At 38.0% G+C, this 12,728-nt stretch overlaps 1 protein-coding gene across 8 annotated transcripts in view; it reads left to right on the forward strand.

Annotated features, from left to right (window-relative positions):
• Positions 1 to 12,728, forward strand: part of PTPN13 (protein tyrosine phosphatase non-receptor type 13) — a 224,132-nt gene that overhangs the window by 123,381 nt on the left and 88,023 nt on the right. For 6 of the 8 annotated variants that reach the window (XM_060114277.1, XM_060114281.1, XM_060114279.1 and 3 more), the window contains 3 exons: positions 2,361 to 2,456; positions 2,847 to 2,940; positions 9,541 to 9,763. In XM_060114277.1, coding sequence (XP_059970260.1) covers positions 2,361 to 2,456; positions 2,847 to 2,940; positions 9,541 to 9,763 — 413 coding nt within the window. The remainder of the gene's footprint in view (positions 1 to 2,360; positions 2,457 to 2,846; positions 2,941 to 9,540; positions 9,764 to 12,728) is intronic. The other 2 variants (XM_060114278.1, XM_060114280.1) reach the window with 1 other exon arrangement.

Genomic DNA, 12,728 nt, shown 5'->3' on the forward strand with positions numbered 1-12,728 from the left:
CATGGCTCGTGGGCCCAGCCACTCCGCAGCATGTGAGATCTTCCCGGACCAGGGCACGAACCCGTGTCCCCTGCATCGGCAGGCAGACTCTCAACCACTGCGCCACCAGGGAAGCCCGTGATTTACTTTTATTACCAGGAGTATGGCAAATTTCTGATGAGTATCTTGGGGTTCCCTCTGTATTTTCACTCTTTCCTTTGTTCATCATTTCTTTCTCTTAAGAAGGAAAGGTTCTTCCTCCCTGCTAAATCAACCATCCCATGTATGTTGGTTTTTTCCCATCTCCTCCTCCTGGTTCCTTCACATTTTTCCATCAGTTTTCCCCCTATCATTTGCAATCTCCTCCCATCTACAGATTTATTATCCACTGCCTAAAAACATCCTCAGACATTTCACTCTTCCAAAAAGACCCTAATAACTCATCTAGTCTCATTTAGTTTATTTTTTAAAATCTTTTTTCTTTCTCAAACCCTCAAACTTCTTGAAAGAATAATGTTACTCATTTTCTCAATTTACTATCATTTAGTCTGATTTGGCCTCTCACCTGTCTGTGCAATGGAAATAGTCCTCTTAAAGGTCATCAGTGACCTTTGTGTATCACATATATTCATCATTTCATTCATTCATTCATATTTACTCAGAAAATATTTATTTTGTGCTTGCTATGCATCAGACACTTGCTAGATACTAGAGGTATATCTGAAAAAGACACAATCCTTTTTGTCAGAGTTTATAATTTTGGTAGAGGAAACAAACAAGTAGTGAAAGAACTATCAATATTAGGCAGTGGAAGCGTCACAATTTTTTAAGCATAAGGCAATACGAAAGTACAAGAAGCAATATCTATCTCAGCCTTTAGGTGGTCATGAAAGCTTTTGTGGACATGAAAGATTTTTTTCCTTTAAGGCTTCTCTTAAAGGAAAAAGAAAAAGTATTCAAAAGAAAAGGGGAGGAAAGGCATTTCTAGCAGGGAAAGTATCTTTCAGGAAAGAATCTAAAAGTTTATATGCTTTTGGTTATCTGTAAATTCAGTAACACAAGTGCAAAATTTGGAGAAGTGGATGGTAATGATGCCCTGGAACAAGGGTTCTACCTGGATTGAGTTTTTAAAGTTCTGTTTCAATGTTTGTGTATTTCAGTGTGCTTTGGGCGGGCAGGCAGAGAAGAGAGGTCTATGCTTTTCCTCTGATTCTAGCAAGTAAGAACCTATGGCTTCAGAATATGAAGAGCCACTGCTATAAATGTAGTCAGGGACCAGCTTATGGAAAGGCTTTGAATACTAAGCTAAGGAGATACTAAACTGTATCTTGAAGACTCTAGTTTGAAGAAGTTTAAGAAATACAGTATTATGCTCAGATTTTCATTTCTGGAAAGTTCACTCTTTGTAATGTGCATTATAATACGAGACAAGCAAGAAAGCAAGACTGCAGAGAGGGGAATCTAGGACACATGAAGTAGTCCAGGCTTGAGCTGAATAGTCATCTATGATAGTGATCATGAGTACAAAGAACAGGGGTGAGTCAGAAACATTTAGAAGGTGGAATTTAGATTTTAGTGGAGTTCTGCCCCCCCCATACAGAGCACACACCGTACATCCCTACACAGCTCCCCCCACCCCGTCCCCACATGTCCCGTCTTAAGTATTTTGTACTTCTGCATTTTAAATTATTTGAGCTTGGGACTGTGTCTTTGGATTTTCCATCCTCATAGCACCTAGTGCAAAGAATGATGTTTCTATAGCATACACTGTATTCTAAGAGCTCTGCATATATTAATTCATTTAATGCTCACAACAACCCTATGAGATGCACACTACTATTATACCCTCTTTTCAGTTGAAGAAGAGTCGCAGGAAGGTTAAATACCTTCCTAAAGTCATGCATCTGGTAAGTACTGGAGCTGAGATTCAAACCCTAGCAAATCTACCTTCGGAGTCCAGGCTCTTAACCTGTATGCCAAACTGCCTCAAAACTGTAGTCACATTTTTGAATACCACCTATCCATTATTAAATTTAAAGCGATGTATAAAAATGTTCTAGTCTCACAAGAATAAATTTAGGGGCTTCCCTGGTGACGCAGTGGTTGAGAGTCTGCCTGCCGATGCAGGGGACACGGGTTCGTGCCCCGGTCCGGGAAGATCCCACATGCCGCGGAGCGGCTGGGCCCGTGAGCCATGGCTGCTGAGCTTGCGCGTCCGGAGCCTGTGCTCCGCAACGGGAGAGGCCACAACAGTGAGAGGCCCACGTACCGCAAAAAAAAATAATAATAAATAAATAAATAAATAAATTTAGTGCCTTATTTGATTTGTGTGGAACAGCTAATGAGTTTGCTTTCTAATGTTTATGTTTTAATCCTTTCAGAACCAATTCGAAGATACAAAACTTACCACGGTGATACCTTTAGTACCTCCAGTGAAAGTCCATCTATTATTTCCTCTGAATCAGATTTCAGAAAAGGTGAGAGGGATCTGAACAAGCAAAATGTTCTTAAGAAACCGTGATTGTTCTTCTCTTTCAGTAGTGTTGAGATATAAGGTGTCAAAAGAATAATTCTATATAAAAATTTTTAATTATAAAAAACTTCCATTTACTCATTTTAACAGTATTATAGGAACTTGATAGCAGTTTCATCAGATAGCAGTGTAGTCATTTTCATAGTAGAGAAAATAATTGTTTTCAAAATAACATGACTTACCTCTAAAGAGTTTATTGACATTATGTCACTAATTTGATTACATGAATATGATTTGTAAAAATTATCTTATGTGTCTGCTGAATGCTTGAGTTTTAAGTAAGATTACTTGATATTTTTATCACCTGTACTATTTTTGTTTCATTCACAATTAGTGAGAAAAAGTGAAGTGTCAAAGAGATTTGAGTCCAACAGTGGTCTCCCAGGGGTAGATGAAACCCCAAGTCAAGGCCAGTCACAGAGACCAAGGTATGTAAAAAATGATAATATATTTCCTGTTGCTGGTGGTTTTTTTTTTCTTTGTTAGAATCAAGGAGAATTTTTAAAAATTATTCTTTTTCCTCTGTTTTCTCCATTTTCCTTTTCCTTCTCTTTAAGTTCTTGCAAATTCATTCAATTATGTAAAAGATGTTACAGTAGTTTGAGTTATTGGAATCTTTTAAAATTAGAATTGGCCCTGATTATTTATAGTTTGTGCTTGATTTTTTAAATTAACATGAATATAAAATAACTTATTAACAGTAAGGAAGTTCTGAAGGCACGGCATTAAACATCTGTGAGAAGATAGTAAACTTTGATTTCTAAGAGAATAATACTTCTTTCGAGGTTGAATGGGCTCAACAAACAGGCTTTCAGTGAGTATTATTTGTTGAATGAATAATTAATAGGTTACTACTGAATAACCTATTATGCAAAAAGTTAATTTTTCACTACATCTTTCCTGGCTTAAAAGAAGTCATCTTGTATTTTTTAAAGCCCACTTCGGGCTGTTTAGAGTTCATTTTCATACTGAAATACTCAGGTTTCTTATAAGGTGTTGTGTATTATTCTTGTGCTAGGGTTAGAACGGTGGTATTATAGGCATGGATTGATTTACTTTGTTTGAACTGAAAAGTGTCAAATCAGTAGTGAATATATTTTTGTGTATCTTTTGCAGGTGTGTACAGGTTCCTTACGTGAACAGAAGCATATTATTAATGTTAAGCATTAATTTGAAATTCATAATGTGATATTAGAGAACAAGAGGTTGCTTCCAAATTCTACTCCCAACCGACAGGAATCCTCTTAAATTTGATATCAGTTCACTTAGTTCAAGTGCCGTTATACACAAAAGAATCATTTGAAAATTAACAAAAACTTGCCCCTTAGTTGATTAATTTTGGCAGACACTGTTTCATACCTGTAAACTATTAATAGACCAGGTAACCCTAGCCATGTGATTAAAGCAGACAATTTATCCAGGGTTTAGACTCCAAGTAATTACATTGCACTAAAATTATTCCTTAATATTCCAGTTTTTATGAAACTTGTGTGTTTTTCTCTTCCCTCTTGTTCCTTTTAAAATAGTCTATGAGGGACTTCCCTGGCAGTCCAATGGTTAAGACTTTGCCTTCCAACACAGGGGGTACAGGTTCAATCCCTGGATGGGGATAAGATCCCACATGCCTGGAGGCCAGAAAACCTCCATAACGTAAACATAAACATAAAATAGAAACAACATTGTAACAAAGTCAATAAAGACTTTAAAAATGGTCCACATCAAAAAAAAAATCTGGGGCTTCCCTGGTGGCGCAGTGGTTGAGAGTCCGCCTGCCGATGCGGGGGACACGGGTTCGTGCCCCGATCCCGGAGGATCCCACATGCCGCGGAGCGGCTGGGCCCGCGAGCCATGGCCGCGGAGCCTGTGTGTCCGGAGCCTGTGCTCCGCAACGGGAGAGGCCGCAGCGGTGAGAGGCCCGCGTACAGCAAAAAAAAAAAAAAAAAATCTTAAAAAAAGAGGTAGTTTATGATACTTTCTTTGAGGAAAGCTCTAATAAGTATTCATTTACCTAAAGTGGTATGATCTTTGCATAATAGCATTTTCTATTTTTATGACCCCATTGTGGTAATAGTATTTGTGATTACTATTTTGGTAATTTTGACCAAAGAGGTAAGAGACAAAGACAGATCTGTGCTTGATATTACATAATTTTGTTAAAGAAGCAAAACTGTTTTGGGATGACCAGCCATACAGAGCAAATGTTGAATTGCACTAAGCTCTGTGTTGAATTGAGGAAGTCACTCTTCTCTATATATGTAATTTGGAGAAAACTTATAAACAGTTAATATGATGCCCTTTTAACTTAATCAGAAGTAGGAGTAAAGATAACAACGGGAAGAATTGCTGGGATTATGTGTTGATTGATTGATTTTTTTTTCTGGTTTTTTCTTTACAGTAGGTCCTTGTTGGTTATCTATTTTAAATATAGCAGTGTGTACATGTCAATCCCAAACTCCCAATCTGGTTGATTGATTTTATAGTCAGTTTGCTAGTTATTTAAAATACATATTCCTCCAAACAAAATTGAACCATTTTGTGAGTCTTATTTCAATTTTCTTGATAAGGTACCTAAAAGCGTCAGCATTATAAGAGAATCTTAGTTTTGACTGTTTCCGGTTTAATTTTAGGAAACATTAACATTGAGGCCTTAGTTCATCAAATTGTAATTTAGTGATAAGCTACCTTTTATTTCACACTTTAAGAGGGTAAAAAACACAACATAGTGTTCACAGCATCTGTATTAGCTAAAGTTATAGGTGAAAAAAAATATTTCAAGGAGGAGTAGATTGTCAGGTCTGCGTATTTATTACATTTAATGTAAGGTGCTAAACTCTACTTCTTTTAGAGTACCCCATCTCTTCTTTCTGCCCAAGGAAAAACACATTAACTAAAGTATTGTCTAGATTCCTTATTCAAGTGCAGAGTTTTCTGTATGTGTACAAAGGCTTCTGATAATATCCTTAACATGCTGGTACTTAATCTGGAGGTTCTGTTTGTTCTTTAGGTCACATATTTGTGAGATCTATAAATAGTTCTGTATTTAGACATGTTGCCTGCTTCTTTATAGAATTTCCATTTCTTTAGCTAGAATGAAATGGAAAAACAGATCCAGAGAGTGCTATTGATTTGTATCATAGTGGGTGGGGGGAGATTAACAGAAAGTTATGAGTCAGATCCAGAAGAATGAGTAATTTTTGGATTTTGAGCTATCAAAAGTGTCTTTCAGTGACCAAAAAAAGATATTCAAAGCTGTTTTCCAAAGAGCAACTCTAAGTTTTTTTTCTGTGTTAACTTTTGAAGTACGATTTATACATAGTGCAATTCCCACTGCTTCTGTGCCTATCTGCTTAATGATGTAACCATTTTTTCTGTCTCAAAAGAACCTATTTATTCATTCCTAAATCATCTAGGTTTTCTGAGTTTTTTGTTTGTTTTTCTTTTTCTTTCTTTCTTTCCTTCCTTCCTTCCTTCCTTCATTGGGTCTGCATTGCTGCGCACGGGCTTTCTCTAGCTGCGGTGAGTGGTGGCTACTCTTCCTTGTGGTGCATGGGCTTCTCATTGCAGTGGCTTCTCTTCTTGTGGAGCACGGGCTCTAGAGTGCAGCCTCAGTAGTTGTGGTTCATGGGCCTAGTTCTGCGTCATGTGGGATCTTCCCAGACAAGGGCTCGAACCTGTGTCCCCTGCATTGGCAGGGGAATTCCTAGCCACTGCACCACCAGGGAAGTCCCTGTTCGTTTGTTTTGTCTGTTTAGTTTGTTTGTTTGTTGCCTCTCAAACATTTCAGCCTTTATAGGAATTTCTACCAGATATTGTGTTGGGCCAGATAAAGTGATGATCAGTCATTTTTTGCTACCTGTTTGTAGCTCTGGTATAAAATAGTTTGAACAAGAAGGCTAATATATTTGATGAAAATGACAGGTGTGAGTTAAAATGTAAAGATTCAAATTCTTACCATTTTCCTTGACCCTATTAAGTGAGAGTGAGCCATAAAATCATGTTCAATCATTTGCACAACAAATGATTATTGAGTACCTGCCATGTACTGGGTACTTATAGGTACTGGAGATGGAGTCATGAACAAGATCAAGAAGTCCCTCAAGAGATTTTCTAGTGCTGAGGGATAGCCAGTAAACCACTGAAAAAACAAGTAAGTAATGCACCATCAGAGTGTGATGGTGCTTGGAAGAAAAATAACTCAGGCTAAAGGGATAGAAACTACAGGGGTGTGATGTCCAAATTCTAGTTTACATAGGTAGGGTGATCAGAGGAGGCCTCTCCCAAGTGGCGACATTTGAAAAGAAAACTAGTTGCAACAAGGAAGTAAAACATGCAGATATCAGGGGGAAGAGAGTTCCAGACAAAAGGAACAGCAAGAGCAGAGGCCCTGAGGTAGGGGAGATATGTCCATGTTAGAGGAATAGCAGGAAGGGCAGCATAACACAGAAGGCAGCAGAATGAGTGAAGTGCAGAGTGGATGGTAACCAGGACCCAAATCATATCAGACCTCAAAAGCTAAGGTGAGGGGCTTCCCTGGTGACACAGTGGTTGAGAGTCTGCCTGCCGATGCAGGGGACACGAGTTCGTGCCTCCGTCCGGGAAGATCCCACATGCCGCGGAGCAGCTGGGCCCGTGAACCATGGCCACTGAGCCTGCGCGTCCGGAGCCTGTGCTCCACAACGGGAGAGGCCGCAACAGTGAGAGGCCCACGTACCGCTAAAAAAAATAAAAATAAAATAAAAAATAAAAAGCTAAGGTGAGCACTTCAGATGTTAGAATCTAAGTGTAATGGGAAGCCATTGCATGGTTGAGAGCATAGAGAGCCATGATCTAATTTACATTTTAATGGGATTGATCTGTTCTGTGAAGAACAGATTGCAGGAGTAAACGACCAGTTAGGAGGCAATTACAGTACTCCATTTGAGCTGCATACAGCACAGACTAGGTTGCTAGTGGTAGAGAAGATTCAAATATAGATTTCTTCAAGGTTGTGCCCTGCAGGATTTGCTGGTCATTCAGATGTGGGATTTGTAAGAGGAATCAAGAATGACTCCAAGTTGTGTCCTAAGCAACCAGTGAGTGACTGAGAGAAGGTTGCTCGTAAGGAAAAAGTATCAAGAATTTGGTTTTAGACATGTTAGGTTATAGATGCATGTTAACATCCAAGTAGAACACTCACTTAGGCAGGTGAGTAGAATTAGAATTCAGGGGAGAGCCTGGAGTTATGAGAATATAAGATAATTAAGACTAGGTGACTACATGAGATCAGGTAGGTATGAAGACTATGTAGACTAGAAAAATCTGGAGGTCTGAGCACTGTTGCAGTCTAACATTAAGAGATTAGAAATGAAGGAGGATCCAGCAAAAGAGACTGAGAGGGAGGAGCCAGTGAAGTAGAAGGAAAATAAAAAGAACATGGTTTCCCAGAAGTCAGATGTTTAAGAAGAGGATGTTTAAGCAGCTATATGTTATATGGTGCTTAGAGGTCAAGTAAGATGCAAACTAAGAATTATCCTTTGCCTTTGGTAACACAGAAGGTAGTCATTTTTGTGACTAGTTTTGGTGAAATGGTAAGGACTCAAACTATTGGTCTGAGTCCAAGAGAGAGTGGGAGATGAAGTGGAGATAAAATTTAAAGGGCAGTTTTGAAGAAATTTACTCTAAAAGACAGCAGAAAAATGAGACAGAATCTGAAAGGGGATGTGGAACCAAAGGAGGATTTTTTTGTTCTAAGTAGAAGATAGTACAGCATGTGTGTATGCTAATGAGAATAACCTAGTGCATGAGACTAGTGATGCATGTGAGAGGGTACTTGCAGGAGCGAAGTCTTTGGGTGGGAGAGAGGGCTGGAATCCCATGCACGGTAGAGGTTTGACACCTGTATACGTGTGCAGGAGATCCATTCGTTGTAACAGAAAAATATAGCAGAACATACGGTTGTAGATTTGGAAAGTCCAGTGGTAGAAGGATAAGGAAGTTATTTCCTGATTGCTCCTTATTTCACCAAGAAAACTGAGGAAAATTCATCAGTTGAGAGGAGACGAGGGAGAAAGTATTGGAGCTTTGAAAGGAAAAGACAAGGAAGAAAATATGAAATAGTTCTCTAAGAAAATCACCAGGCAGTACTAAGAACCCACTGAGATCAGTCAGCATGCTTCTGCAGTTTCATGAGAGTTGAGGTCGTATGCAAAGGAATGATTTTAATGATGGGCCTTAGAATTCAAGCAGTGTAAGGGCAAGAGAGGGTTAATAGAGAGAAGGTGGTAGAGTCAGTGGACTAAAATTCCTGATAAAGTTGGTGAATTATTTGAAGGGGAGTGTAAGAGGAAGTAAGCTAGAAAAAATAAGGAGATTAGATAGAGAGGGTATTGAAAGATAGAAATAGGAAATTTTAGAGGTGGTGCAGTTATTATTAATAGCCAGCATAACCATGGGTGTAGATTGCTGGCTGAGGTGGAGGAGGCCAGGGTGTTGGAGCACTCTTCAATCTCTGTCACACCACCACGAATGATGACAGCAGTAGTGGTGAAGACCACTGAGTCAGCCACTTAAATCTTTCATGAATAAGGGGGAGTTGACCACAGGACAATGTCTAGAGCAAAGCAGAGCAGTGGATGGTGTGAGTTCATAGCATGTACTTCAGGGAAGCTGGGAGCTCTTGGAGGAGGGGTCAGCAATGATCTGGAAGCTGAAATAAAAATCACGGGGAATCTCTACCGCATGTCCCGGCCCACTGGTGCAAGATTATGAGAATAAAACAGCCCCGATCTGAGAGAACTGCAGGGGAAGCAGTTTTCAGAAGATGCTGAGATGTTAAGAGAAGAGGTGAAGGATGTAGATCTACCTACAAGTGGGGCACCGTACTATATTAATATATTAAAAATAGGACTGAAATGTTACTGCAAGGGTTCTTCTGAAATGAAAAAATAAAATTTGTTTACATTCTTGATACCTTACTTAACATGACTTTTTCTTGATTAGACTTAAAGTAATTGTTTTCTTCCCAAACCTTACTTTTCTCTTCTATATAGCAGACAATATGAAACACCCCTTGAAGGCAACTTAATTAATCAAGAGATTATGCTAAAACGACAAGAAGAAGAAATGATGCAGCTGCAAGCCAGAATGGCCCTTAAACAGTCTCGACTGAACCTGTATCCAGGAGACACGCTGAAAGCTTCCATGCTTGACAACACCAGGGATCCCTTAAGAGAAATGGCCCTAGAAACAGCCATGACCCAAAGAAAACTAAGAGTAAGTTGATTCTCAGGTTACTGCACCTAAACTTAGCCTCACAGGGAAATGTTATACAAAGTACTTTTTAAAAATTCTATAGGTATCCTATAGGTTGCCTGTAGTTAAAATTGAAATCTCATATTAGTTTCCATTGGTGTTAAATATCTTGTTGGTTGATACTAAAATAAATATTTAGCTATTTTCATGATTTCATTTTTTAAAAAACATTAGATGGAGTTAGAGTATCTTAACTGTATATTTTAAAAATATATTCATGAACCTAAAGTCAACTGGCTTTATTCAGTATTGTGGGGGATTGTTTTTTAATATTAAGAAATTTTTTATCCCACAAACCGAGAAGATCAGAGATAGAGAGTTCAGAGGTGGTTCAGAAGCTCAAGAATGCTATCAAGCGCATTCCATCTTTCTGCTCTGCCATTCTCAGAATTTTGACAGTAATTCTCTTTATAGTTAAAGGATGATTGCATTATCTCCAAGCATCATATCCTCATATTACAATATCCAAAGATAAGAAAGAACAAATCTTGTATCTGTGGGGAATTTTTCTTTTATATGTTTATTTGGTTTATTTTTCTTTCAGTATATATCCTCTATATTTTTATAAGCATAAGCTCAAAATGAACATAGTCTTTTCTCATATAAAATATCATGAACATTTTACAACTTTTATAATACTATTGTTAAGGGCTGTAAAGTACTCCATTATGTGAACGTACTGTGTACCATAATTTATTTAATCAGTTTCCAGCTATTGGACATTTAAAATGTTTCTAATTTGTAATTGCTATAAACATCCTTATAGCTAAATCTTTGCAGATAACTTCCTCCAAGTAGAATAGCCAAGTCAAAGGCAAATACCTTTTAAGACATTTTATACATATTGTCAAATTGCCCTTTAAAAGTTTCTTCCAATTTATGTTTCCTCTGATCATGTCTGTTTTCACCATATTCTTACTGACTCTGATATTATCATTATTTTTTTTTATTATTATCACCAATTTGATAGATGAGGCAGTATCTCATTTGTATTGTTCCTTTACAGATAATTCTTCAAAAGCAAAATAAATGTTAGGAAAGTGATAAAATCTAGAATGATTTTTTTTCTTTTTAGTCCTACACTAAGAAAGTATATTATCTTATTCTGTTTTGGGTTTTCTTGCTTATTTCAAAGAATCTTCCTAAAAGCATTTTTGTATACCCTGAAATTGATAGAATTCAAATTTTCCTTCTAAGGAGAAGAAACAGTGTTGCATGGTGAAAATTACACTGAACTACAAATTAGAAGACTTGGATTCAGTTTCTAATAATTCAGTTTCTAATAATATGTCTTTATGTACATTTTTAAACCACTTTGTTTCTCATTATGCTAATTTTTAAAATGTGGAATTGGGTTGTAATTTATAAGACAGTGTCTTTTTTTTTTTTTTTTTTTTGCGTTACGCAGGCCTCTCACTGTTGTGGCCTTTCCCGTTGCGGAGCACAGGCTCCGGACACGCAGGCTCAGCGGCCATGGCTCACGGACCCAGCCACTCTGTGGCATGTGGGATCTTCCCAGACCGGGACACGAACCCGTGTCCCCTGCATCGGCAGGCGGACTCTCAACCACTGCGCCACCAGGGAAGCCCAGACAGTGTCTAATTTTAAAGTTATTAGATTCCAATAAAATACAACTGAATTTATTTCAAGCTGAAGGGAAGAAATTAAATAAGGCTTCATCAATTTATCATTATAACCAATACATTTGTCAAAATTAAGCAATAGGCAGGATAGCATGGGCTTCCAATAATTAAAGGCCCATATAAAGCATAAAAGGCACCATATATACAAATCTTTTTCTAAAATCATAGTTTCAGAGAGCTAATGCAGAACTTTGGCTCATTAGAGAGTCTGTACCTTTATAGTATGCCACTGTTATGTGTCATCTCACTAAAAACCTGTGTTTCCTTTCAGTCAGTCACTGTCAGCTTTCTTCATCAGAGACATGCTATATCAATGACTAGAGAAGTTGAACTATTGGTCATTGAAGGACCACATAGTGTTTTTTTCTAAAAAAAAAAGAGCAGGAAGGGGGAATTCCCTAGAGGTCCAGTGGTTGGGACTCCACGCTTCTACTGCAGGGGGCCCAGGTTCGATCCCTAGTGGGGGAACTAAGATCCTGAGAGCCGTGAAGTGCAGCCAAATAAATAAATAAAATAAAAAGAGTAGGAAGCCTATATTCTTGAGGCTGAAAATAGTACTAGTATTAGGAGGAACAATTTCACAATTGAACTAATGTTATTTACCCAAACATAAGTTTTTAGGGGTTTTTTTCTGTATTATTTTTGATGCAGACAAATTTTTAATGTTCATACTCTATTGCCTTATTTGATCTGTATCAAATTCTGTGTTTTCCATGGCAGACTATTGTCATTCCTTCTACTCTGTTTCTATTTTCATTTAAAATCTGTCCTACTGGTTCGTTGAGTATTAACAAATGCTTACTGTTAAACTTTTACTTAAATGGTACCTGTCACATGTTCCACACCTGGCTGTTGGATAGAATTCCCACATCAAGCAACCAAATGAACTGTACATTGAAATGCAAAGAAGAAACCAACAAAAATAAAACTCCAGTAACCCCCCATTAGTTCAAACACATGCATGCACAAAAGCTCGCCCCCCCCACACACACACACCACCTGCCTTTGGCCTAAAAATTAGCCCTGCATTCATTCTACCTTTTGCCCATTTGGACGTAATTTTTCCATCTATTCTGAATGCTGCTCCCTCCTGGAGTCTAACTTGTTTTAAGTTATGTCTTCAACCAATTCTCCCCTCTAGGCAGAAAACCCTGGATATACAAGACGTAAAGGGAAAGAGTAGATTGAAAAGAAGTAAATGCAGAATGTGGACTCTACTCTCCCCAGCTCCTGAGATATTATTTTCTTACTAGAAGCAGCAATAGGGAGCAGAGACTGTGATA

This window comes from Mesoplodon densirostris, chromosome 1, assembly GCF_025265405.1.
Source record: "Mesoplodon densirostris isolate mMesDen1 chromosome 1, mMesDen1 primary haplotype, whole genome shotgun sequence".
NCBI classification, from domain to species: Eukaryota; Metazoa; Chordata; class Mammalia; order Artiodactyla; family Ziphiidae; genus Mesoplodon; species Mesoplodon densirostris.